This window comes from Lycium barbarum, chromosome 3, assembly GCF_019175385.1.
Source record: "Lycium barbarum isolate Lr01 chromosome 3, ASM1917538v2, whole genome shotgun sequence".
Taxonomy (NCBI): Eukaryota; Viridiplantae; Streptophyta; class Magnoliopsida; order Solanales; family Solanaceae; genus Lycium; species Lycium barbarum.
In genome coordinates this window covers 53,868,483-53,895,799 of record NC_083339.1, presented here as the reverse complement: position 1 = coordinate 53,895,799, position 27,317 = coordinate 53,868,483, and the positions used below count along the sequence as shown (strand labels likewise).

Below are 27,317 nucleotides of genomic sequence, written 5' to 3'. Positions count from 1 at the left end.
GGGTCATGAATGTGGAATAGTGCCATTTTGAGAAATAGCTTGAATGGAGTTATGATTCTTGATGGGTTGTGATGTAAATATGTTATAAATGATGTTGAGAACATGAGATGAGCAATGTATGTGAATGGACGTCGTCGTGTGTTATGGTCATGGATATGGGTGATTGAAAGTAAGTCTAGAAATATGGATAATGCGGATGAATAATGACTATGGTTATAATATTGTGAATGTATTATTGACATTTGGGAGTGAATATACGCTATGGAGGAATGTCGTATAAATAAAGGAGGTGCTGTCCAAGTTTTTTTAGTTTCAGTCATGTATGCTAGCTATCGATTTTTAATGATGGTATGACCTTAATGAAGGTAGAAACACGAGCGTTGAAGGAGAACGTGCAAGTGGTAAATAGTTGAACGGAAAGGTATGTAAGGCTAACCCTTCATTCATAAGGCATGGTTCTTTGGCCAAACGTCTAAATCTTCTATAAGATTATGATATCTTTCAAATGATTTGATCTTCCGAGCTTGTAAGCTCACGATTCTTGATACGCTATGATTGTACTAAGTTCCTCGTATGACGAGTAAGCCTATAAAGATAGATGTGATGAATGACGATAATAGTGAAAATGATTTGGATGACGACTATGATGGTAATAGCGATAACGATGATGATAGTAATTATAATAGTAAGGATGCTTATGAGCTAGTATGTATATGTATCTATGTATGACTAATATGGAACCCCGAGCTTATGAGGCCGGGTAGGATATGTAAGTAAATATGTATATGATTATGTAACGTGCGCATACCTCTGCAGATGGTACGGGTAACCCGGAAGCCTTGGTCGGGCCAGGTATGTGTAATCTTGAGCCTTGGTTGGCCAAGTATGTATGAAACACCGATACTGCATGGTCGGGTATGCTATGTAAATGCTATGTATATGATATGATTGTGTATATGATATAGACATGAGTATGGATACAAATATGATACGAGATGAATGTGAATAAGCGTATGTATACGAATACGAGTACAAATATGGAACGGATACGAATATGGATATATGTACACAAATACGCATTAGAAATGGAAAGTCCCTATCAAAGGAAAGTAAGTGCTTATGACGATGATATTACTATCTCCCATCCTGTGTTATCTTTCAGGTTGCTTATTATGCTTCTACATTGATATTTATCATGCTTTACATACTCAGTACATTCTTCGTACTGACGTCCTTTTGTTTGTGGACGCTGCGTCATGCCCGCAGGTGCACAGGGAGACAGGATTGATCCATAGCTACATTCTCAGGGACTACATAGCAGAGCTCCATTTCATTCGGAGTCAAAGCTTTTGGGTACTTATTCTTTTGTGTACATAATTATGGGCATAGCGGGGTCCTGTCCCGCCTATATGATATGTTATACTCTCCTTAGAGGCTCGTAGACATGTGTATATGGTTAGATATGTTTGGCCTCGTCGGCCTATATTTTGTACATCATTTTGTTAGCCTTTTCGGCTTATGTACTTGGGTATGGCACAGATGCCAAGGTTGATATAAGAGTTATCGTTGTCCAATGGGACTAGCATGCTGGATGAGTTTATATGTATATGTTGTATTATGTGGCTCACCTAGATGTAAGTGTAAGTGTAAGCCAAGGGGTGCCCGGGTGGGCTAGCACCGGGCACTCGTCGCGGCCCTCTAGACGGGTCGTGACCTTTCCTAGCAAGACAAAGGCAAGTAAAAAATGACTGGTACTTCGAAAATTGAACAAAACCGGGTTGAACTCGCCATCAGAGACTCGCCCATACCTGAATTGCAAGAATCCTCGCCTTCTGAGGACGTTATCAAATTACTGTTTGAAAAAGTTGCTGACCTCCAAAGGAAGTACACAAGAGCGGAGATGGCCAATGCTGCCAAAGAGGCTCCCACTGAGTCAAGGAGGTCTCCACCACCTTTTCCATCTTTAAGTTTGCCACTACCCAATCACTTCCCCACCTACCCTAATGGTACCACAATGCCGTTTACCCCGAATCTAATTGCTACTAAGCCAAACCAAAGTGGTACCTCATACCACACCACACCACCTCCCAACACTGTACGAATCCCCGAAACCACTCACCCAGTTCCCTCCTACCACGCACCATAAAAACTTACCCCAGCTCCACTATACGCTCGAGCACCGTTTCCCTACCAACCGCAAAAGCCATCAACACGCCTAAAAATCACCCTGAACACCCCACAGTTTCCTTCCACAGACCTGTCACCCCAAATACCTTCTCACCCGATCACCTAGAGATTGATCACTATGAGGTGATAGAAAAGGCGTGGAGAGCCGAGCAATACAGGCACCATAAGGAAATAGAGCGTAAAATGGCCGAAATGTTAGAATAATCCACAAGAGCCGCCAGCAAAGCTATGGGTTTAAGCTATGATGATCTCTATATGCTTCCAGGTTCAGACCTACCTGAAGGCTTCAAAGTGCCTAAGGTTAAAATATTCAACGGAGCGGTCAACCTAAGGCCCATCTTCGAGCTTACTGTGATCAACTAGTCGGTGTCCGAGACAATCTGTTGCTTATTATAAGGCTGTTTAGTTGAAGTTTGAGTGGAGAAGCCTCTGACTAGTTCACGGCACAAAACATATGCCAATGGACTACATTGAAAGACATGACAGGAGCCTTCATGGAAAGGTTCCGTTTCAATGTGGAAACAGTACTAGACCGATACTATTTGGAAAAAGTAAAGCAAAGATCCACCAAGATCTACCGTGAATATGCGAGTAGGTGGAGAGCCGAAGCCACTCGAGTGCAACGGCTATTGAGCAAGGAAGAACTAGTCTCAGTTTTCATCCATTCTCAAGAAACAAATTTTTATGATCTGATGTTGTCGATGGCTGAAAGGCCATTCTTCGAACTTGTGAAAATTGGGGAAGCCATAGAGGATGGCTTAAAATCGAGAAGGATCATAAGTGTAGCCGGCAAGGCTACCAGATAGAGCTCTACGGGGTTTGTCCTAACGAAAAAGGAACACGTGGCAAACGTTTCCCACACTCCAAGCCCAAGACCCAAAAGAAAGGAAGAATTCAAGTCTCTAATGGAAATATACTCATCACCACCCCCAAATACCTATTTACCCACTCTATACAACCCGGTTCCTGTTTACTACACGCAACCTACTTTCCAGTCACCACTACCAAACTACCAAGCTCCACAAAATACCTTTCAATCGCCACCACCAAATTACCAAGCTCCACACCCAAATTACCCAACTCACGCACCTGCTTATAGACCTCCACAAAATAACCAGCAAGCAAATTACCAAAATCAACCTCCACCAAATTCCTATAACGCGCCATTTCAAAACATAAAAAAGAAGTCTGCTCGTACATTCACTCCATTAATGGAGACTAGAACTGAACTGTTCAAAAGATTGAGCACCACAGGAATGATCCAAACACTTCCCCCAAAGGTTGTCGATCCCAGGAACAGATTTTATCGAGTAAACCAGACATATGCTTACAATTCTGGTGGAATCAAACACAGTACTAAGGATTGTATCACTCTAAAGTACAAAATACAAGATATGATTGGCAAAAGGGATATCGTTCTATTAATAGCTTCACCGAATGTAAACATCAGTCCTTTGTCTAATCATGGAAACAATACAATTCACATGATATAGCACTCGAGCACACAGTGGTGTCACTTTCCCTACAGGAATGCCTACAGTTGAAGGTACTGATTCCAGTGCCAGTTGTGGTGCACGTATATCAGGAAGTGATAGTGGCACTAATAAAGGAGTTTGTGGTGTAAGAAGTCGCTGCTCCTGGAATGACACAATCTGGGAGGTGTTACAGTTCTGAAGATTTGGCCCAAGAGGCACCCAGAAGAGAAGGAAATCAGAAGAAGCCCATCGCTGAGGGAGAAGCCAAAGATTTATGGCGCCGGATACAACCAAAAGAAAACTCCATTTTGGAGCATCTAAAGAAAACCACGGCCCAAATATCTGTGTTAGCACTCTTGTTAAGTTCACCACAACATCGTATAGCTTTGTTGAAAGTGTTGGAAGAAGCTCACGTCCCCGTCGGGACAAGCAGTGAAAACCTATTCGAGATGGTCGCCAATGTCATGGAAGAACATCAAATTGACTTCCCCGACAAAGAATTTCCCAAAGAAGGCATGACTCACAACAAGGCACTACACATCATTGTCATGTACCGAAATGATGTGGTGACCCGAGTTTTGGGCACCAATGGGGCTGGTCTTAACATTTTCCCTGAATCTACTCTTACCCAGCTGGGTTATGACCTTAGAAAGGTTTGTCAGAGTCATACCAATATAAGAGCATTCGACGGAGCTCAGTGTGACGCTGTCGGAGAAGTTGACCTTCACATTCAGATAGGGCAAGCAGAATTCATCACTGAGTTCCAAGTCATGAAAATACCTGCTAACTACAATTTATTGCTGGGAAGGCCATGGATCCACATGGTAGAAGCTGTTCCACCTTCACTTCATCAGTCATTAAAAATTATCTGGGATGGCCACGAAGTCGTGATCCACGGAGAAGGTAGCATCCATAAATACCCAGATAACTCGGTGCCGGTTATCGAACTAGTTCCAAAGGGAACAGGTTTCCACGTAGTGGAACTGGTAGGGGTTACCCAAATAATGGATTCTGCAAACACACCTATGCCTTTAGTTTATGGAATGATTGCCTCGACTATGCTCCAGAACAGGCTTGAACTTGGGCAAGGCTTGGGAAAGGATTTACACGATATCACAGAGCCAATCTCTATTCCCAAAACAATTTTCGCTTCAGGTTGGGGTATGTCCGGACTGATAACAAGGTCTAAGCAGCCACTAAAAAGAAGAAAGGCGCTGCGAAGCTCCGTAAGCCTATTCCGAACCTGTACTAGTTATTCCCAAACAAAATGCCCATACCGGATGATGGAAATCCAGAAGAAGGGATAGGGATTCTATTCTGAGAAGAAGATTGCCTAGTGATATTGGAAGAGTGCACAGAAGCGCCCACCATCTGAGATGCTGATCCTGGCGAGCAACTGTCCAACTGGACCTCTACCCCGCTCTTTGCTCTTCGATAGGGAAATGGTGAATTTATGCTTTGAAAACGGCGAGAATCGGTCGAGGCATGATTACTTACCCTTTGCACTTTTATTTTACCACGTAATGTTTTCAAAAATAGAAATAGCTTGATGTTGATCCCAGCCAGGACCACAGTTTGTACTTTCATTGCAATCAAATTAATGAAGCCTCGAATTATGGGAAATATGACTTGTCTTTTATTTTAATTTTATGCATATGTTTTATACTAACATCAGTTTGCCTTGATTTTCAATAATAAAAATAATAAAACAACCCTAAACGTCATAACATGTTGCGAAATCAATAAGTCAAACGATACAAGGAGGAAGATTATGACGAGGAAACCACGCTACCTAAGGGTCTTATAGAAGAGGTAGAACAGTTGGAAAATGAGCAAAAGACAAATATGAATGAAACAAAGGTCATCAATTTAGGAGATGAAGAGAATATCAAAGAGACTAGCATAAGTGCACGCTTAGATGCATCCCAAAAGGAAGAATTGATAAGTCTACTGAAAGAATATATGGACATTTTCGCATTGTCATATGTTGATATGCCAGGGCTGAGCACCAGTGTAGTGTCCCACAGATTACCCATCAATGCGGGATTCAACCCCATGAAATGAAAAATGAGGCAGTTCAAGTCGGATCTCAGTATCCGCATCAAGGACGAGGTATAAATTAAACCAAGTCAGGGGTGATAGAAGTAACCTCATATTCCACATGGTTGGATAACATAGTACCGGTACCTAAGAAGGATGGGAAAATACTGATATGTGTGGATTATCGGGACCCCAACCGAGCTAGTCCCAAAGATAATTTCCCACTACCGAACATTTACATACTCATAGAAAATTGTGCCAAGCACGAGCTGCAATCATTTGTGGATTGCTTTGCAGGATAACATCAAATCCTAATAGACAAAGAAGATGCAAAAATGACATCCTTCATCACTCCTTAGGGAGTGTATCACTACAGGCTAATGTTGTTCGGCCTAAAAAATACCGGCGCCACTTACATGAGGGATATTTCATGACATGATCCACAGGGAATTAAAGTATACATGGATGACGTGATCATTAAGTCAAGAGAAAGCTCGGAGCATACTACACACTTCGGAAGTTCTTCGACAGACTCTAAAAGTTCAACCTGAAGTTAAATCCGGCCAAGTGCGCGTTAGGATTGCTGTACGTAAACCTAGCACAAAGGTTGTGCAAAAGGTTCAAAAGGATTGAATTCAAGCACACGCTAAAGGCTCAGAACTAGTTTGCCGATGCTTTGGCCACCATAGCATCAATGATTTAGAATCCCAAAAGTAGTCATATTGATTCGCTGGAAATAAGTCTGAGAGAACACCTACTGTTCCCATGTGGAAGCAGAACTAGACGACAAACCATGGTACATCGATATCAAGCTATACTTGGGAAAGGAGGAATACTTAGAGGAAGACCATCCGAAGAATGGCCAATGGCTTCTTCCTGAACAAGGAGATACTTTAACAATGCACGTCGGATCTGGGTTTGCTTCGATATGTAGACGTCGTTGAAGCCACAAAACACCTGGAAGAAGTACATGCTGGGACCTATGAGCCCCATATGAATGGTTTCGTACTAGCTAAGAAAATTCTTCGAGCAGGATATTATTGGATGATAATGGGAGGTGACTGCTGAAAATTTGTGCAAAGATGCCATCAATGTCGATTCACGGAGATCTAATTTGGGTCCCACCAAGTGAACTCAATGTCATGAGCTCACCCTGGCCATTCGTCGCTTGGGGTATGGATGTCACTGGACCTATCGAGCCTGCCACCTCGAATGGACATCGATTCAGCCTGGTTGCCATAGACTACTTCACTTAATGGGTGGAAGCAACATCGGACAAATAAGTAACAAAGAAAGTAGTAGCTGATTTCATGCGAAACAACATCATATGCAGCTTCGGCATACTAGAATCCATCATAATTGACAACGGAGCAAATCTGAACAACCACTTGTTGAAGGATATCTATGAACAATTCCAAATTACTCACTGGAATTCAACTGCCTACCGGCCACAAATGAATTGAGATGTAGAAGCAGCTAGTAAGTACATTAAGAGAATATCAAGGACGATGGTGGATAATTACAAGTGCTGGCACGAACAGTTGCCATATGCCCTATTGGATACCGTACAGTAGCCCAAACTTCAATAGGGGCAACTCCATACTTACTTGTTTATGGTACTGAAGCAGTCATACCTGCTGAGGTTAAAATACCATCACTGAGAATCATTCAAGAAACGAAATTGGACAATGCAGAATGGGTCCAGACTGGATATGAGCAGGTGGCTTTGATTGACTAAAAGAGGAAGGTCGTTGTATGTCACAGCCAACTGTACCAGCAAAGGACGGCATGAGCCTTCAACAAGCAAGTCAGAGCTCGACTCTTTCAAATAGGGCAAATGGTACTCAAGAGAGAGAGTGTTCCCGCACCAAGACGAGTATAAAGGGAAATTCGCTCCCAACTAGCAAGGCCTATATGTGGTTCGCAAAGTGCTCTCTGGAAGAGTAGTGGTGCTAGCAGAAATGGACAGGCAAGAGTGCCCCAAGCCAATCAACATAGACACAATCAAGCGGTACTACGCGTGAAGACACACTTTTCAAATTGTATCAGTTATTTATTTGCTTGTAATAGTTTTTTCTTTGCTTGTAATCGTTTGTAATAGAGAGGAAAAACTAAATGATTTCCTTGTAATACGAACTATGCAATGACTTGACTTCCCCACAGTAGGATACGTAGGTAGTCCATTTCAGACTCGGTCGCATTATTAGTTAAATTCAAAACTCAATTACTTTATTCCAAACTACGTTCGACCTGATTCCTGCTGTGACAGGATACATAGACGCTTTTTGAGCTAAGTCGTACCAAATGAAAAAACCAAGAAAACCTTAGGAAGCCTCAGAGACAGGATTTTAAGGAGAATTTAGAATTGGCACGAAGAGATTGTCATACATGCCCAATTGGGGCGAAATTTTTAAGAGGATCTCAAAAATTACTTTAACAAGCCCGTCGCAAGAGTTAGCCAATCCAGAGTCTCAAATTGGGACAGAAATTTTGAGGAGATCTAAAAATTTCTCACTTTTAGCAAGTCACCAAGTGTTAATCAATCCAACACCGTAAACTGGAATAGAAATTTTGAGGAGACCTCAAAATTTCCTACATTCAAGACTTGGCACGAGAGTTCGCCGAAGCAATAAGTAAACTGGGGCAGAATTTTTGATAGGATCTCAAAAATTTCGTACAAAAAAATAGGGCCAAAGCCTCGACTTTCAGAAATAGTGGAGAAAGGAAAATTCCTTATTCAAAAGCATATGTCATGACAATCAACTTGAACCATTTTTTCCAAAATATGTATATATTTCTTTCGAAAATAAGTAACTCATGATCAACAATTTATAAAAAATGATTTTTTCTATGTCGAAGATAAATTCAACTTTCGATACCGAATTGAAGAGCATTAGACCCAAGAGAGTAAACCAAGCTGGCTAGGCCAAGACACAGCCAGAGACAACAACATGGATCAACTTTATAGGAAACTAACATTTTGCTATTGCAGTTCTCCATGTCATCAGGAGGTCGACCTATTTTTTCTAACTTTGTTTCATTTGCAGGTAAAGACAAGTTCACTGAATGAGATCGAAGCCGCCACCAGAAAAGAGGGGTTGCGACAGTCAAAATTTCATAAGGGAAAATATCTAGCCACGAGGGCTATAAAGGATCAAAATTCCACAAGGGAAAACATCTATCCACGAGGGCTATAAATGACGAAAATTCCACGAGGGAAAATATCTAGCCACGAGGGCTATACATGACCAAAAATCCATAAGGGCGAATATCTAGCCACGAGGGCTATAAATGACCCAAACACCACAGTGGTAAATATCAGGTTGAGAGGGTCACAATAGAACAAACGGCACATCTTATTGCGAAGGTCACAACCAATACAACGGACACAAGAAAGATGATTTAGCCGAAGAGGCCATATCTGTTATTTGTATTGTCGTGAGGGCCATTCACACAAACTGCCGCGAGGGCCATTCATATAAACATGTCACGAGGGCCATTCATCCAAACATGCCGCGAGGGCCATTCATACAAACATGCCGCGAGGTCCATTCATATAAACATACCGCGAGAGCCATTCATTCAAACATGCCGCGAGGGCCATTCATATATACATGCCGAGAGGGCCATTCATTCAAACATGCCGCGAGGGCTATTCATTCAAACATGCCGCGAGGGCTATTTATACAAACATACCGCGAGGGCCATTCATACAAACATGCCGCGAGGGCCATTCATACAAACACGCCGTGAGGGCCATTCATTAAAACATGCCTCAAGGGTTATACATATAAGCTTCTGTGAGGTCCAATCATACAAACATGCCGCAAGGGCCATTCATTCAAACATGCCGCAAGGGTCATTCATCAAACATACCTCGAGGGCCATTCATTCAAACATGCCGCGAGGCCCATTCATACAAACTGCCGTGAGGGCCATTCATATAAAACTGTCGTAGGGCCATTCATATCAAACTACCACGAGGGCCATAAAGCCACCTGAGGTGGTCAAAGACAAAGACACAGGTCCAAGAGGGTCATTCAATTTCAAGCAGCGCCACGACGGTCGCAAAACACAGACAATACCAAGCAGGTGCAAGCAAAGACACCCCAAATTAGTAAAAAGCAAAAACAGGATCGGGGAGTCCACCAAAATGTTACCCAACAGATAGAAAATAGATGTAGCAGTCACTGAGGAGATGAGCAAGCTGATAAAACCAGACCCAGACGCATGTGGAGCAAACATGAAACTTTATCTTAGGTAGCTGGTCGAGATAGGGTGCCACAAGAGTTAAGCTCTCTGGATAGAAGATGGGGCCACTCTACACCATGTACAGCCACAAGATTTAGTTTTTAATTTTTTGAATTGTTTTTGCTTTTTCTAAAACCCCACAACTGGTCGGATACACACTGAGAAACACGAAGGCATTCTCGCATATGGGATATCCAAGTGCCTTGATTCTCAAGACCAGGGATATGTAGGAAGACTCACTACTAGAGAGTCAGTAACACTCTAGCAAATCACTTCGGGTGTCACAATTTTGACAACCAGGAAATTCGAAATTTGTTTAAATCTGCATTTAGAAGTTAATCGAGTCGAACTACAAATTTCTTGAATTCTCATATGACCGGAGATATGTAGGAAACCCAGAAGCCAGGGTCCAGCCATATAATTGTAAATTGCATAAAAATAGGGGTATTCTAAAATTAGTCAATCAAAATTAGGGTTTATCAAATTTTGATGATCAGGGATGGGCTGGCCATCTCCGAGCATCGAAGGGGAAGTTGTTTTAACCTAAATTTTGACCTTCAATAGTTTACTTTAGTTACTCAGAGTTCTTGGATATCAAACAGAGTGAATTTTTTTTTTTTTATAAGCCAAAATGATTTTAGAAAATCGTTTCGAAAAGATTTTTGCCATTTCATTTGGAAAAATAACTTAAAATATATATTTTAAATCATTTAGAAAATAATTTACACATTTTTATAATTAACATGAAGAATTTTCCAAAGCTTAATCAGAAAATAATTCAAAATAATTATTTGATTAATTGCTGAAATTATTGAAGGTCGAATTAGCAGGTATTTTACTCCATTTAATTCAAGTAATTAGATTAATTAAATAAATAAATTATTACCTCTCAATTTTTCATAATCGACCTGAATTTTGTGCAATTTTTAGATTAATCATAATTAATTAAATGTTTAATTGTGACTGTATTTATAAATTGTTTATTATGAGGTAAATTGTGGCTACAATTGAAATAATAAATTGATAGTCAAATATGGCCATAACTGAAATAACCAATTTGATGGTTTAAGTCAATTAAGTTCATACTTGCGATTATGGTCTATATACACGTGTATACACAAGTATACATGAATATACATGTATACTCATGCATGCCGTATATATAAGCTTCAACCCCTTTTTTTTTTCGGGGCCACGCCCGGTCTATTAGGACTTGACCCGGTCCAAGTCCCATAAGACCCTTAAGTCTTACAAACAAATTCCAAACGACCGCTATACACTCTTTGTATAGAGAAAGGGTCAAAACCCTAGCCGTTATCTGCATCACTCTCTCTCTCTCTCTCTCTCTCTCTTTCTCTCTATCGAAGTTTTTTGCCAAAAATGGCATCGGAATAGTGTACTATCGCTTTTACTAGAACTTGCTCATTCATTTTAGGTAGAACAATTAATGTTTTACCCTCTCTCCTCCTAAACACCCCTATTACAACATCTCAAGAGGTGAGGTTGTCCCTCCTTGTGCTTTATTTGAGTTTCTTTAATGATTTTTGTCTCATTTTGATTTTGAATACTCGATTTTGATTGGTTTTCTATGAATATGAGGGATTTTCCACCAAATCTGTTAGTCCCACATCGGTTTAGATTGAAAACCCTAGAATTTGGGGGTTCTACATAAAGAACCCCAAATTCCATCATTTGACAAGAGGGAGACACACACAAAAAAATTGATATACATACATGCATATCTCAGGAATAACCTTATTAGGTTTTACACTGCTTTATGCAAGTATTTCTAGGGTTTAATTCGCTCAAATACCCTTTTAGTTTAAAATTTTGGTTCGTTCTTTAGTGAAAATCTTGGGTATTTTCATTTGTGGGTTGTGGCTGTGAGGTGTGGAGGAGGAGAACACTCTAATTACTCCATTCTTGACCAAGGCTCCCACTAGAAAAGGTCATCTTTTTCCTTTAAGTATTTTAGTTTCCATTTTTTGTGCTTTATTTGCTGTTTTAGTTGATAGTTAGTAGCTTAGTATAATTCTTTTATGCTTTGTTTATTTTATTTTCTGAATTATGTAGTAGTAGTCTAGTATAATTCATTTTGTGCTTTATTGGCCATTTCAGTTAAATTATGTTGTTAGAAATAGTTTAGTTAGTTCAATTGTGCGCTTTATTTACTCTTTCAGTTAAGTTATGATGATATCAACATGTTTAGCATAGTCTTTGTGCTTTATTTACTGTTTTAGTCAAATCATGTTGCTAAGGTTAACTTGGCATAGCTTAGTTTTTTGTTTCATTTGCTGCCTTAGTCAAGAGTATGTTAGTAATGAAAGTTTAACCATATGTTTGCGTGTTTTGTCTACTGGTATTTGACTCTTGTGCATAACAAATGCTACTAATGACTAGTTTCAATCTCAATATAGATCTTCCCTGTTATCTGGCCAAGTGAATGAACATGTCTATTTGTTCTGTTTAGCCTCAGCTGAGAATTACTAGCTTGTATTAGACTTATTTGAATCAGTTTAGACGTCAACTTATATCTAAAAACATGATTCAGAGGCTTACTTAGTTAAACTAACATATTAATAGCTTTGGTAATACAAGGTTGCTTGTTTTATATTAATATCATATTACTAAGTATTCATGTAATTCAATAACTTGTTTTTGACGAGTATTTGGAGTTGACACGAGGATAAAGCCTATTTAATCTTCAGCATGTTCCTATAGGATTTAAATGGCACTGCCAAGTCCCAAGAAGATTAACAGGAACTCTATGTTTTTCTTTTCTAAATTACAAATGCCCTCTCTGTGTTTGTGGTCTTAATATCTCACCGATTTTTCATTGGTATCATAGCCATAGTAGTTTTTGATCTCTCTGTTGCTTTGTTGATTGCCATGTGAATGTGCATTTACTATTTGTTTTCCTCATGCCTAACTAAAGTTTAGTTATTTCAAACTGGTTTTACCCTTAGTATGGTGTGTTAATCTTATCCCCTCTTGGATCATTTACTATACACATATCATGTTGATTACCTTAGGTTGAGCTGGCTTGCTTCCTTTTACCTAAACATGACTAAATAAAATATGATCTTATGGTACATTGTTAATATGTATACTCTAAGTGTACTAAGCTTATCCTTTCATGTGCATAATAAGGTGTTTAAACTTTGTCTCAAAATTAAAGTGTCGTAATTGTGTGCTTTGGCACTTGCCGAAATCACTTCCTTCTCCATTTATGCAAAACTAGCATGTATGTGCGCATATATTCAACGTATATACCTTGGTCTTGATGTGAATTTGGGCTTGGCCGCTATAAGTCGAGTATGCAAGGTATACAGCCGATATGTGCTTAATGTGTATATTGGGCTATATCTCTAGTATATTGATTGTATATCACACGTTTAGAATGTCTTATTAGGCCAATGGGTTGAATGGGGTTGTCTTGCATTTGTACGCCTTCTAAAAAAATGTTATTTGGGTTTGTGTGTGGTAACTTTCATTCATGCTACACAGCTCGGTCTTAATTAGTGTATGTTTTGTCTGCTTGGGCCCATCATGTGTTTGAATAGGTGGGCTATTATTTATTTAAAATTGAGCTCATCTGTTGCTTTGCTTTTATGGAATGTACGATGTACATGTATGGTCGATCTTTGTCAAAGTGTTTATGTTTCTTTTAGTGCTCTTTAGTCTAGTTAATGAGTGTAATTGCTCTCTAACCATATTTTTGTTTTTCCCCTTTGTCTTTGCATGAAAATTACCATTACGGGCCACTTGGGCCAGTCACCACTAAAACCTGTTGGGCTAGAGGCCCAATCTCTTTTCTTGATCGAGCCGATAAAGATGAATGTCCAACCATGGGTGAAAAGGGCAACTGGTGGGCTTAGGTAGGCCCACCAGCCTAATTCCCTATTTCAATTCATTATATGTAGCACTTTTTTTTGTACGTTTGTAGATATAAGACAACACTTGTAAATATTGAAACCCCTATGCTAATAGAACTTAGGAAATACGCATAGTCGTTAGATAATTTCCACAAATGATTTTCAAACTTAGATAAATCGCAATACAAGCACGAAATTAGTAACTTCGGATTTCATAAATTTTCCAAGTGTAAAAAATTGGGAACTTATTGGCATAAACCAACTGGACCTTTTAAGATTAATAATTAAACTATTTTTGGGCCACATACTTAAAATTGAGGCGGATAAATAAAAGGGATTGAATTTGGGCCATAAGCCCACTATAGTGTAGCAAAATGGTATGTCTTTTCAAATAAATTTGGACAGAAACATTGCAAATAGACTTGGACAAATTTTCTGGAGTAAATTAGAGACAAAACTCAGATTTTTTTACAAGTATAAATGAACTTTCCTAAAACTAAATTGGACTTGAATCTTTTCAAAAGACTCAACAGGAAATACATTTGGGCCAGAATTCGGAATAAGAAGGTTTTGGTATTGGAATATAGTTAATTATATGAGCTTCAATGAAACTAAGGAAATAAAACAATAAATTCCCTTTTATTTATGCTTATGCTATTATTATAAAGGAGATATACTCCATTTATTTTTCCTATATAAGTAATAAAACTTTTTTTTTGGTGAATAAATGATTTTATTACCAAAATGTAACAAATTACAAAGCCAAACAGGAACTGACCAACTGTCTCTTAAAGATAATCAAAACAGACCCAATACAAGGAGCCTAACTACAAACTAGCATCAAAACAAAAGACAGAAATTACAATCCAAAAGCACCAGAAATAGTGCACAACTCATACAAACACACACACAGCAGCAGCAGCAGCAACAGTACTTAGCACCTCATGGAGCGGAATTGAGCCTTAATAGCCATGGTTGCCAAGTCTTGATCTCCCTTCCTCTAATATGTAGGTGTAGTGCCAACTCTTTACAAACTCTGACTACTGCATAGTGTCCCTTCTGAAATATCATTTGATTCATTTCCCTCCATATACCATATACCACCATTGCAAAGGAGCAACACATAATAGCATCCTGTCCAGATTTCTTCCTTGCCTAGCTTGCAACCCATTGTACTTCTGTATCCCAGGTACCAATTGTCCTTTGAAAACCTTTCCACAATAGGACCTTTGCCAAACGGTCCTAATAGAAGGATAGTTAAAGAATAGATGGGTAAAGGTCTCAGTAGCCATACCACAGAAGACACAAAGAGGGTCTACATGAATACAAAATTTCATTAGTCTATCCACAGTTACCAATCTTCTCATCAGAGCAAGCCACACAATAAATTTGTGCCTTGGATGCACATTAGGGTGCAAAGTAATACTCTTCCGAGGAACTTTTGGACACTGAGGGAGTAGTGCTACATACATCTTTTTGACAAAGAACTTCCCATCAGTGATGACAACCTCCAACCTTTCCTGAAGAATACCTTAAAGAGCAGGTGCATCTAGCTCAAATTTCCTGGCCTCAATAATCTTTTTGACAACCCAAGTAGCATAACTTGGGATTGCACATTCTTCCACAGTTTCATTCTTCATATAATAGATGTGAACCCACCTGATCCAAAAACAATCTTTCTTTTCAGATAATGCCCAGAGCTGCTTGACAATTGTAGCTTTGTTCCACAAGCATAGGTTCATAATGTTGAGTTCACCAGCAGCTCTAAGGAGGCAGGTTTTAACCCAAGATACAAGGGCTTTCTTGGATATAGTAGCATCTCCTGTCCACAAATAAGACCTGCATATACTATTAATTAGCTTCATAATTCTCTTGGGAAGGAGAAAAATTTGTGCCAATATGTCTGAAGGACAAACACCACTGACTTGATAAAATGAAGTCTACCAGCATAAGACAATAACTTGGAAGACTAACATTTAATCCTTGCAATCACCTTTTTCACCAATGGCATGCACTGTGCAGTGGTCAGCTTCTTGGAAGATAATGGAACCACTAGGTATGTGAAAGGAAGGGTTCCTTCACAAAAACCTAGAGTAGCAAGGATTTCCTGCTTTAACTGAGGCTGCACACCAGACATGTATATGGAACTCTTGTCAATATTGGCTTGTAGGCCTGAAGCTGCAGAAAACCTATCACAAGCTTCCTTTGTAAGAATTCCATAGCTATCACAAACAGATAGGGTGACATAGGATCACCCCGTCTGATCCCCTTTTTACCTTGGAAAGGAGCTGTAAGTCCACCATTTAGAACAAGTGAATAGGAAACAGAGGTGACACACACCGTAATCCAATCCATAAACTTCTGAGGAAATCCTAGTTTAGATAACAGACTTCTAATAAAACACCACTCAATAGATTCATAGGTTTTCCTGAGATCCACCTTCATCACACACCTAGGAGATAGACTTTTTCTGATATATCACTTAAGGATTTCATGACTAAACAACATATTGTCAATGATGCTCTTACCTTTTATAAATACAGTTTGAGAAGGGCTAACAATTGTACCTATCACCTCCTTTATTCTATTGGTTAAGACTTTCTTAATGATCTTATACATAGTAGTGTAACATGCTATAGGTCTATAGTCCTTAACCAAGGTAGGATTAGCAAATTTTTGAACTAATGTGACTGCAGTAACACTAAAGGTTTTTAGAATCTTACCAGACCTGAAGAATTATTGGACTACCATGACCACATCCTGCATTATTGTATTCTAATTCTTTGCAAAGAATTCAACAGGGAACCCATCAACCCCTGGAGCCTTCTCAAAAGGCATATCATTCACAACTTTCTCAATTTCGTCCTCAGTCACCTCTTATATAAGCACACACTTCTGATCATAAGAGAGACAGGGCCTCTCTCTTCTCAGCTCTGCATTCGGACAAGGCCTGTCTTCAGCAGCAGCGCCTATGAGGTCAGAAAAAAAATGAGATAAACTCCTTCTCTACAAGATGAGGTTCAATGATTTTCTTGCCCATATCATCATACACAGAGGTGATGTTGTTTCTGCTTGACCTTATCTTGCACTGAGCATGAAAATATTTAGAGTTTGAATCTCCACATGTAATCCAAAGAGCCCTGGATTTTTTTCTAGGAGCTTGTTCTTCCACATTACTCCATAATCTGATATCTGCCAACAATCTCTTTTCAGTATCAATAAGAGTCTGAGCTAATGGAGCACTTCGCATTTTGGCTAGAGTGATATCCAATTGTTGACTCGCCTGCTGATGTTTCTGAGCATAAGAGGCTAGTACAGAGTTCAACCCCCTCACATTTTCCTTTAGGTGCTTCAGATTTTTGCCTAACTGAAACATTTTGGATCCATTGACAGAGAGTGTCCAAGAAGAAGCCAAAATCTTCTTGAAATCAGTGCGGTCCATCACAGTCATAAAGAGTTTGAAAGGTTTTGGGTGAAGTTGCAGATGTGGTCTATAGTGAATAAGGTTGGGTGAATGGTCAGAAATCCCAGGGTTGAGGAAGTCAGCCTCCACATGCCCATATTCTGCAACCAATCCAAATTCCCAAAGGCCCAATCAATCTTAGAGTATACCCTTGTCCCCTGTTGCTGCTTGTTACAAAAGGTATAGTGCCATCCTTTTGCTCTTAGTGCAGTTAATTGAAGAGTATCAATCCAGTCCTGAAAATGATGAGTTTCATTCTGTGTGACTGGTGATCTAATCCTGTCCTCAGAGGATAAGACATCATTGAAATCACCAGCTAGCAACCAAGCACCTTGCAATGTTTGGCTAATCTGAACCAATTCCTTCCATAGAGTCTACCTCTGTGATGCATCACTTTGCCCTTACACCACAGTAACATAGGCACCAAATAAGGATGCAGGATCCTGCACACAACAGTGTATAAACTGCTCATTTACCACCAACACCTGCAGTTGAATGTTACCCTTCCAAAATAGTCATATCCTCCCATTATATGCCATATGATAGTCACAACAAGTTTTCCACTTTTATGCAACCTTCTTCAATAGCACAGAGGCTTTATTCTCTCTCACCCTTGTCTCTAAACACCCAAATACATCTATACTATGCTTTTGCAAAAAGAGTTGAACTCCTTTTGTTTTAAGGGTTGGTTTAGGCCTGTTATATTCCAAGTTGCAAAGATCATGGGGGTTTATGAGCATCCCCTGTACGACCATTTACAACCACTTCCTTTTCCTGCAATCCAGCAAAGCTGTTGGCATTGATACTGGCGGTAGAGGTATCACACCCCCAGAATCTTGCACATTTCCACTTGATACTGTAACTATAGAAGGTACCACCTCAGTTGGCTTATCTACATTTGTACTAGACCTAGTCACATGTGTCTCAGCAGCAGGAACTGGTGGAATTTCCCCATCTAGCGCCTCAACAACAATAACAATTTCCCTAGAAGCCCATCATTTCCCTGCCTGTCTTCTCCGCCTCCTATTTCTTCTTCTCCTCTGTGGTACCAACTTGAAATCCTCCTTCGGACCTTCATCCATAACCCCCATCCAACAAGCCTCTAAAGAATGACCATACTTCATACAATTGGAGCAACATACATATAAGTTTATAAGTAATAAAACTTATAAGAACTAAAATCATATCATTAGGACCAAGTTATTAGTAACTCTACTTGGTAGAAATCCCGAGTGTGTTTTGGTTCGAAAATGAAGTTATTTGAACCCTTATAAGCATTTTAAGCCAAGTCTTTTTCCGAAATGATATTTTGCCCAAAAAAAGTAAATTGGAATTGATGATAAGCATGACATGTTTTGCAAGAAAGAAATAATTTAAGTAAATAATCACGTCAATCAAACATTAAAGCTCGTAGGACAACCGTATTCTACGAATCTTTAATATTAGGGTGTTTAAAAGCTTCCCTAGGGGATCACCAGTACCCTTACCTCTAACTCTGATTTAAAAGGATTTTTCTCTTGTTTGATAAACCCTTTTTACCCGGTTTTCCTAATTTCTATTAATAAAATTAGGTGGCAACTCTAAAACAATAAAATTCATTTAGAGCACCAACAACCTCTTAGTAGCATTTATGCACCCACGTAAAAGTGAACCATAACAAATACCTCCACGCCTCGATAGTCATGACCCATGGGGGACCCACGAAGTCCATCTACCTGTTGTGGCGTACAGGCCGATCCAATATATATTGCGGAACATGCAATCCAGTCCAATATATGTTGTGGAATGTGTAACCAGGTCCAAAATGTTGCGGTGTGCAACCCAATCCAAATGCATAAATATACGTTGCGGAACGTGCAACTCTATCTAAATGCATGAGTATGAATGCATAAATGACAATAATAGCTCACAGAATAAGTAACGTGCATCTCATGCATAATCAATTGTTTCGTACTATAACTTATCCATATCAGCCTTAAACTGTATGATAATATCAATGAGAATGTATCAATATCAATCGTGCCACACATGGATACATATCACAACAACAAGAATAAGTCAAGTCTCCCCTATATACAAAAGAATACCCAGTAAGTGAGAGATAACTGGTTCACAATCATGATAAGGCAACTCAGCATCAAGTCTAGTATCATACACATGGCGACAGGAAAATACACAACAAGAGGCAACTATTACATATGAAGTATGGAATGCATGTCGTACGTTTCCTCACCCTTAATTGGACACATCAATCACAATCATCCTCGAATTTATATTTTAATATGCAGATCAGCATTTCAATTCTCAATAACAACATTCCTTTTTTCATATGACAATGGAGTAACAAGAGGGAGAAGGGCAAGTATGTCAGTCACAAGAATATCATGCATAGCCAAGCAGGATGACATGCCAAATCATCACAATCATGGTGACGAGCCCACATAGTCAATCAACAATACCAACCTAAGAATATCCATTCTAACTTCATACTCGAAGGCTTAACATGGTTTGTCCGTCAATAACTAAATTTTACATTTGCTTCGCTAACTGAAGTCTAATCGAAAGATAAGCCGCTAACCTACCTCGCTGCCGAGCTGGAGCCATGAACAAATCCAGTTGAGCCTTGCCTTTCCTTCTCGGAGAGCCTCGAAACGATTAAAGTCTATCAAATATGAATTCTACTTTAGAATACAAATCTAAGGATACCCATATTGCCATGGTTTTACCCAAATCCCAAAAAAGGACCCAAAATAGCCAAACTCGAGCCACAAGGGTAAAACTGTAATTTCAATGAAAAATCAGGTTCAATATAGTCAAATAGTACGCTATGAGTCTAAACGACTCCAACAATACCCATATTGCTATACTGTAATTCGAAAACCCAAAAAGGTAACTCCGAGCCCGCAAGGGTTAAACTGGAAATTTATTTCAAAATTGGTTTACCATAGGTTAATTAGTCTAGATCAAGAAAACCCATTCAAAAAGCCATCATCCTGATCTTCAAAACCATAATTTTCCACTTTTCAACTATTGGGTTCAAAACCCAAATTTTCCCAATCAAACTCGATTAAAATCGATAACCAACGAAAATAATCATCCGGAAACAATAAAATAAAGGTTAGATACTTACCCACTTGTTTGAGTTGAGAACAACACTACAAAAATCACCTCAATATGAGTTCCCAAACTTGTAAGAAAAGTAACTAAATTCCGAACAAGTGGAGAAAAGAAAACGCAGCAGCTGTTTCTGTCCAAATCAGGTGCTAATTGATCACGAAGCTCACTTTCCACCGGTCCAATAAACTCGCGAAATTCCACCAAGATAGCCTTTTGAATCACCCAATTTGGCCTTAAAATGAGAGAGATATGATGTTTTAAAGTTTTGGAAAGAATGCAGAACTTTTAAGGGCGAAGTTAGGGGCAAAATCCTAATTTTCAGCAAAATTACACTAGAAAACCAGCAGTGAATTTCTTTAGTAAAATGACCATATCTCCCTCATACGATGGCGAAACGCCACGAGTCTTGTTGCTATAGGTCCGAAATCATGATACAGATCTAATTGTTCAATCGAAACACCAAACAAAGGTCGTTTGCTCATTATCGTAACCTTTTTGTTCAAAACGACGTTGAAACAAAAAACCAAACACCATCCAACCCAAACACATCCGAAACTCATTGGAATCCAACAAAAATTTGTGGACAAGTCCAAAATTATCATACGAACATCGTAGAACTCTCAAAACATCCAAACGGGACCGTCTTGACCCGATTTTAACCGTGGTCAACTTCGAATCATCTCAAAAGCTAGTTTCTCAACCAACCATCTAAATCACACTTGAACCTCTTGGGAACCGAACCAACTACTCGAATAAGTCATAAATCACATTTCGGACCTAAAGAAACTATCAAATTTGATTACAGGCACGTTTACCAAAAAATTAACTTTTGTTCAAACTTCCCAAACTTAAGCCTTCAAAATTCCAAAACATAGATTTTCTTTTCGATTCTCATCCGATCAACTCGGAAATGGCACCACCCATCCCCCACAAGCTATAAACTCCAAATGAAGCTAACATAAACAACAAATTTCGAATCCAGGTCATATTTCTTTCCGTGACCATCGTTTCACCATAAATAGACACATTAAATATTAAAACCGACTTAATTTTCAAAAGCCAACCAAACGAACTCTAAAATTAGCTCCATCAATTTTTAAAGGTCATAAATAATATTACCAATCTAACAGAATCTTCAAATCACCAATCAGAGTACGTTTCCCCACAATATACAATTTATCCAAATAATTGAATGCCGGAATTTACAAAGTGAAACCTTCTCCCCAAGTGAACCAAATGATATCCGTTTGACTTCCAATTTGGCAAACAAGTCAAAATAATTATAACGGAGCTTCTGGAATAGTCGACACACAAAATAGAGCACCGGTTCTCAAAACGATCATCCAGATCGTTACATGATATACCAATTAAATAATTGCTCGTCCTTAAACGATTATGAATAGTACTTAAATCTGATGGAAACCAAGGAATCTCTAATATAACAGCTGTAGCGTGTCGTATTTTTTCTGATACGTATTTACAGTTGCCTCATTTAAAAAGAAAAGTGTCTGGGGAAGTACGGTTGTCAATCGTACCCGAAAAAAGGAAAAAATATATACCCGAAAAAAGGAAAAAATATATACTTCTACTTAATTGTACTCTAAATGGACTTAATTTTTAGAGTCTCCACCTAATTTTTAGGAAATTAGAAAAAACCAATTCCAAAAGGGTTCATTTAAAACGGTTAAATTTTAAAAGAAACCTAATCTAACCAAAGTATGGGTAAGGGCTCTGGTGATCCCCCGGGGAAGGTGTTAGGCGCCCCGGTATTAAGGATCCTCTGAATTGCGGTTTACCTACGGATTCTAATAATATGTTTATATTGATATAAATTGGTTTGTGATAAAAATAGTTTCTGTTTAATATTTGCGCAAATAAATATTAGTCATTTATGCAAAAAATAGCGCATTTCACGAATCAAATATGGTAAAATTTTACCCAAAATTGGGCGTTTCGGTTGTCGGACTAGAACAATTAGGGTAATACCCGAAGGCTCTTAGGCTAATACCCGAAGGCTCTTAGCCTAAGTAGGACCCCACGTAAGTCCACCCAAAATAGTACAGAAAATTGTTTTAAATTTTTTTTTAGGAATATTATTATAATTCATATATTAATAGTATACTATATAGTCTATTTTTATTCAATGTTTTGGTCATGTTTTAGCCAGATTTTATTTTTAAACTTAAGTCTAAATAGTCACAATTAGTCCCACAAGTTTAGTCCAAATCAGTCTATATGTTCAAGTCCATATGTTTTGTAAACGTCCAAATTAGTCCTATAATTTTACGAAATTGGTCATTTTTAGTCCAAATCATATTAAGTCAATCCGTTTGAAGTCATAAGTGTTATTAAAGTTTGCAAAATTTATTTTACATAGTTTTAGAAATTGGGTTTAGGAAACTTTAAATATGGGGTATCCTTAAGGTTTCCAATTTATAGATAAATACACAAGTATAGAATTTAAATGCATAAATAAATAAAGAGATAGGGATATTGGGCTGACCAAGCACAACAAGAATATGTTATGCATTTGGGGAAATCGTCGGGTCCAAAACGTATGATCCATTTTTGCTCCAAGTTGGGTTGACTCTATCTAGAGACGTAGTGGGCCTCATAGAAGCCCACCAACGGTTTTTTGGGGGTCAAATTCAAAAAGGTATACAAGTACATTAGTATGTATTCAATAATTTAAACTAACCACGAAATTTAGACTATAATCAATTATTACAAAGCAAAAAATAAATTACAACTCTTGGGATAAACCCAATAATAATAAGAGATCAAATCTGAATGATGCAGTGGCCCAAAAGTAGGCATAAATGGACTGAAAATAGTTTCACAAGGCCAAGCCCCATTTACTGGCCCAAACAACAGTTTCATCTTTTAATTTTTTCTAAGTGTGGAAGCATGGTATACACAGATATACCACTGACATACTGTCACGACCCAACTGGAGGGCCATGTCGGGCAACGGGAGCTAACACACCGAGCACCTCTAAACATACATCTCATAGTCATTTCTAGGTCGACCATAAATATAGTTCATGGATATCCTAATCTGTAAGGACATATATCACAATATAACGGCACATCTCTATATAATCTTCTACAATTATGCTGATCGTCACCAGTCGACAAGGATACTAAAATATTGTACAATAATATGAACCTGTAGGGTTATGAAACATCCAACTGTACACACATGTCTACGAGCCTCTACATAGAATACTTATCTTATGTTATGAGGGTTTAAGTTCATATAATAAGTGGCGAAAGGATCTAGAGGTCGAGTGAATCAAGAAAATTAAGTTGTTAGCATTTGAAGAGAATACGAGGGGTAATTTTGGCCCTACTTGAGGAAGGAATATCTTTTAGTATATGAAGAGTTTTGAGGCAAAACAAGAGCCTAAAGTGAAGTTAATGAAGTCTAGTTTCTAACACAACAAATCGCTCATCGATATAGTATCGGAGCAAGGAGATATGAATGTTACAAGTGGGGCTAGCAGGCAGCGCGAACCCGCAGAAGGGGTGACAGACAACCCAGTGTGAACGCACCACTACCCAGCGCGAACGCGCTGAGTACTTTTTAAGTTGGTGCAACCCGAGACTAAAACATTATATAAAAGGGGTTTACCCCCTTATTTCTTCACAACCACCCCTGAAAATCATCCCAAATATTTTGGAAATTTCAGCCAACTTCCACCCATCAAATTTTCACGCAAACCAAGTATAATTCTTGGATTTTGGTCCGGACAGTGTATAGTTGCGATAATAAAATCGTAATGCGGCGAGTCTTGGTCTGAATTCAAGGTGAGAAGTGATGATATTACAGTTCTAGTGGAAGTAAGGTATGAATCTTCCCTTCTTGATATTGAATTAGGTTTATTTACAGAGATAAAGTTATTAAATAGTCATATAATAAGTTGGTTAGTTGAGAAACTTGGAAAACATCGTGTGGGATTTTTTATGGAGCCTATTGGTGTTGATAATGTTGTTGTGATGTTGATATTATTGTTGTTGGTTGTTGGATTATGATTTCGGGCTAGGCATATAAATAGAGGAGGTGTTGCCCGAATTTCGTCAGATTCTAAATAGAATTAAATGGAGGATTTAAGATGGACATATGATATTGAGCCTTACAATGGCATGAATGGTTTATATGTAGATTTATGAGCTTGGGGAGATAAACATCGAGTGGCTAAGGAGACCGAAAGGTATGTAAGGCTAGTCCCTTTCTTTCTAATGGCATGACTCCTACATTACGATTCCTTATGCGTCTTCCATAACATCCTTGTTCCCGGAAAGCTAGAAGTTCATGATTCTCAAGGTTTTTATGATATTAAAGACAAGATGCTTTCTATGATGCCCATGAGGAAAATGATGACTTCTTTCCTGTAAATCAATATATGTCTTCCATGATGTCCTTGTTTCCAAAAGCTAAAGATTCATGATTCTTATAAAGCTTCTTATGAAACCAAAGATGAGATATTTTTCTATGATGAACATGATGCTGATGATTTTAATTCTAGAGATTCCAAAGCTTATGATTTTAATGCCATTATGAGACTATGGACCTTATTTCAAGATTATTTTGATCTCTTTCATTGCTATTGATCTCACCTTATCATAATTGTTCTTTCAAGGTGAGATGAAACGATGATGATCGTTCCATAATATAATCGGAGGTTACCGACCTTACGTCACTCCGATAGAGTCGCAACTTTTATTTGGGCTCTCATGCATGCTACTTATTTTATATATGTTTATATGTATCTATATGTATATGTGGGATATGGGAAAAAGGGCGAGGCATTATATACGCATAGCCACCTGATCAGCTGGCATATTATGACATCGTCTCGGACGCGGGATAAATGGGATAGATGGATCGGGCCGTTCATTCCTCGGCACTATTATATGATATATGGATCGGTCCATTCATTCCGCGGCAATATAATCTATTTATGGATCGGGCCGTTCATTTCGCGGCAATATAATTATCACGACCCAACTAGTTGGCCATGACGGGTACTCGGAGCTGACAACCGAGCACCACCCCTCATGCTATCTATCATACTCAAACTGGACATGCATCGACCTCAACAAAATACTTATCATGAAAAATCTCCAAATATTTCTCAAACAAATATATGTGCATAAGCCCACGAGGCTAAAAAAAAAACGGATGTACAAAATATACAACGAAGAGGTCACATAGCATCTACAACCCCACAAATATGTATCTACTATCCTCTAGCTAGAGTACTGAAACATAAGGTCGGGACAGGACCCCGCCTTGCCCAAATATATACAGAAAAGAAAATACCAAGGTATGGCGACTCCGGAGTAGTGGAATGCTCCAACAAATCTGTTGAATGGGCTCCTAAGTGTCTGCGCCGTCTCCCTGTCTACCTGTAGGCATGAGCATAGCGTCCATAAAAGAAAGGACGTCAGTACGAACAATGTACTGAGTATACAAGGCATATACAACAGCATAATAAGGAAGTAAAGGAGCATAAGACGGAGAGCAAACCTTTAACTAATGGCCTCTTAAGGCGGAGTCATGCATGCAAACTATTATAGTAAAATAATATCATATCATCCATATAAAAGCTGCCGGACCATATAGGTACGGTGTGATCATCATTAGCCCACGTCCAGGCCTCCCGCGTCCGGGGTGTAAGCTGCCCACTATAGTGGTGTGTCTGCCTGACCATATAGGCGCGGTGTAATTGTACATATACATAATATGAAGCATGCATAAGAGCTCAAGTAAAAGCTATAACTCTATCGGAGTGACGTAAGGTCGAGACCCTCCGATTATCTTATGGATTAAACATCATCGCTAGGTCTCACATTGAAGGAACCAATATGATGAGGTTAGACAACAACAAGGAATAACATCAATGAAATCATAAAGATAGGATCATCAAGGTCATGATATCATCATTATCATAGAACATATCTCATCTATCTCATAAGGAGCTCTTAAAAACCTTTGACTTTCATCTTTTGGGACGTAAGAAGATCATGGAAATAGAAAGGAAAACATAACATAGAAGTCATGCCTTTGAAAGAAGGGGACTAGCCTTACATACCTTTACGTCGTTCTAGCGTTTCAGCTAAATGCTTCCCTTCAATATTCATAATTCTACATTTAAGAAAATTCATACTAAGGTCAGATAACTGGAAATGTACTTTAGGTCTCAACTAGCATAACTAAGAGCTAACGAGAATTGGGCAGCATCTCCTTTCTTTCAACAACTTCCTCCATATAATAAAGGACTCCTAACTTCAATAACAACACCCACAAAAGCATAATACATAAACTTCACCAAGCTAGACATTATTCAATTCTCAAAATCCCCTCTCAAAGTCATCCATAACCATGATTGTGACACAACATCATATTCATTCACATATAATGCTTCTACAACATCTTTAATATCATTCATAACAAGATTACATTCATAGTATATCAAGAACTATCATTCAAGCCAAGTTACTATTCAAGAATACCACTATTTCCATATTTAAACTTCATACTCCACTTTCTTCCATAATCCAAGTTTTCAACAACTTAATATTCTTAATCACATGAAATAAACATAAAACTCACCTTTGATTATGTGGGAATGGTCGTCGGATGAAAATGCTCCACTTGAGAAGAACCCTAACTTCAATACTAAAGAAGTTCTTGACCTGTATCAACCCTAGTGAGCATCCTGACACTTCATTTTCTTGATTCTTGGTGGTTAGTCTTTGATTTTTCCTTGGATATATGTTGATATGGTTTGGAGAGGGTTCTAGAGGTTTTGAGATAGTTGGAGAAGATGAAAAATGAGAAAAATGAATTTGGGGGTCCTCTTTTGTAAAATTTAAAAGCTGCCCGACGAGGATTATACGGAC

General features: G+C 38.6%; 1 protein-coding gene across 1 annotated transcript; it reads right to left on the bottom strand.

Annotated features, from left to right (window-relative positions):
- Positions 1-15,360: 15,360 nt before the first annotated feature.
- On the bottom strand, positions 15,361-17,270 carry LOC132630831 (uncharacterized). The gene is made up of 5 exons (XM_060346432.1): positions 16,828-17,270; positions 16,357-16,556; positions 16,105-16,200; positions 15,822-16,006; positions 15,361-15,768 (listed from the first exon to the last, which is right to left on the bottom strand). The coding sequence occupies exons 1-5, from the start codon at positions 17,268-17,270 to the stop codon at positions 15,361-15,363; spliced, it is 1,332 nt and encodes a 443-aa protein (XP_060202415.1).
- Between the last annotated feature and the right edge of the window lie 10,047 nt (positions 17,271-27,317).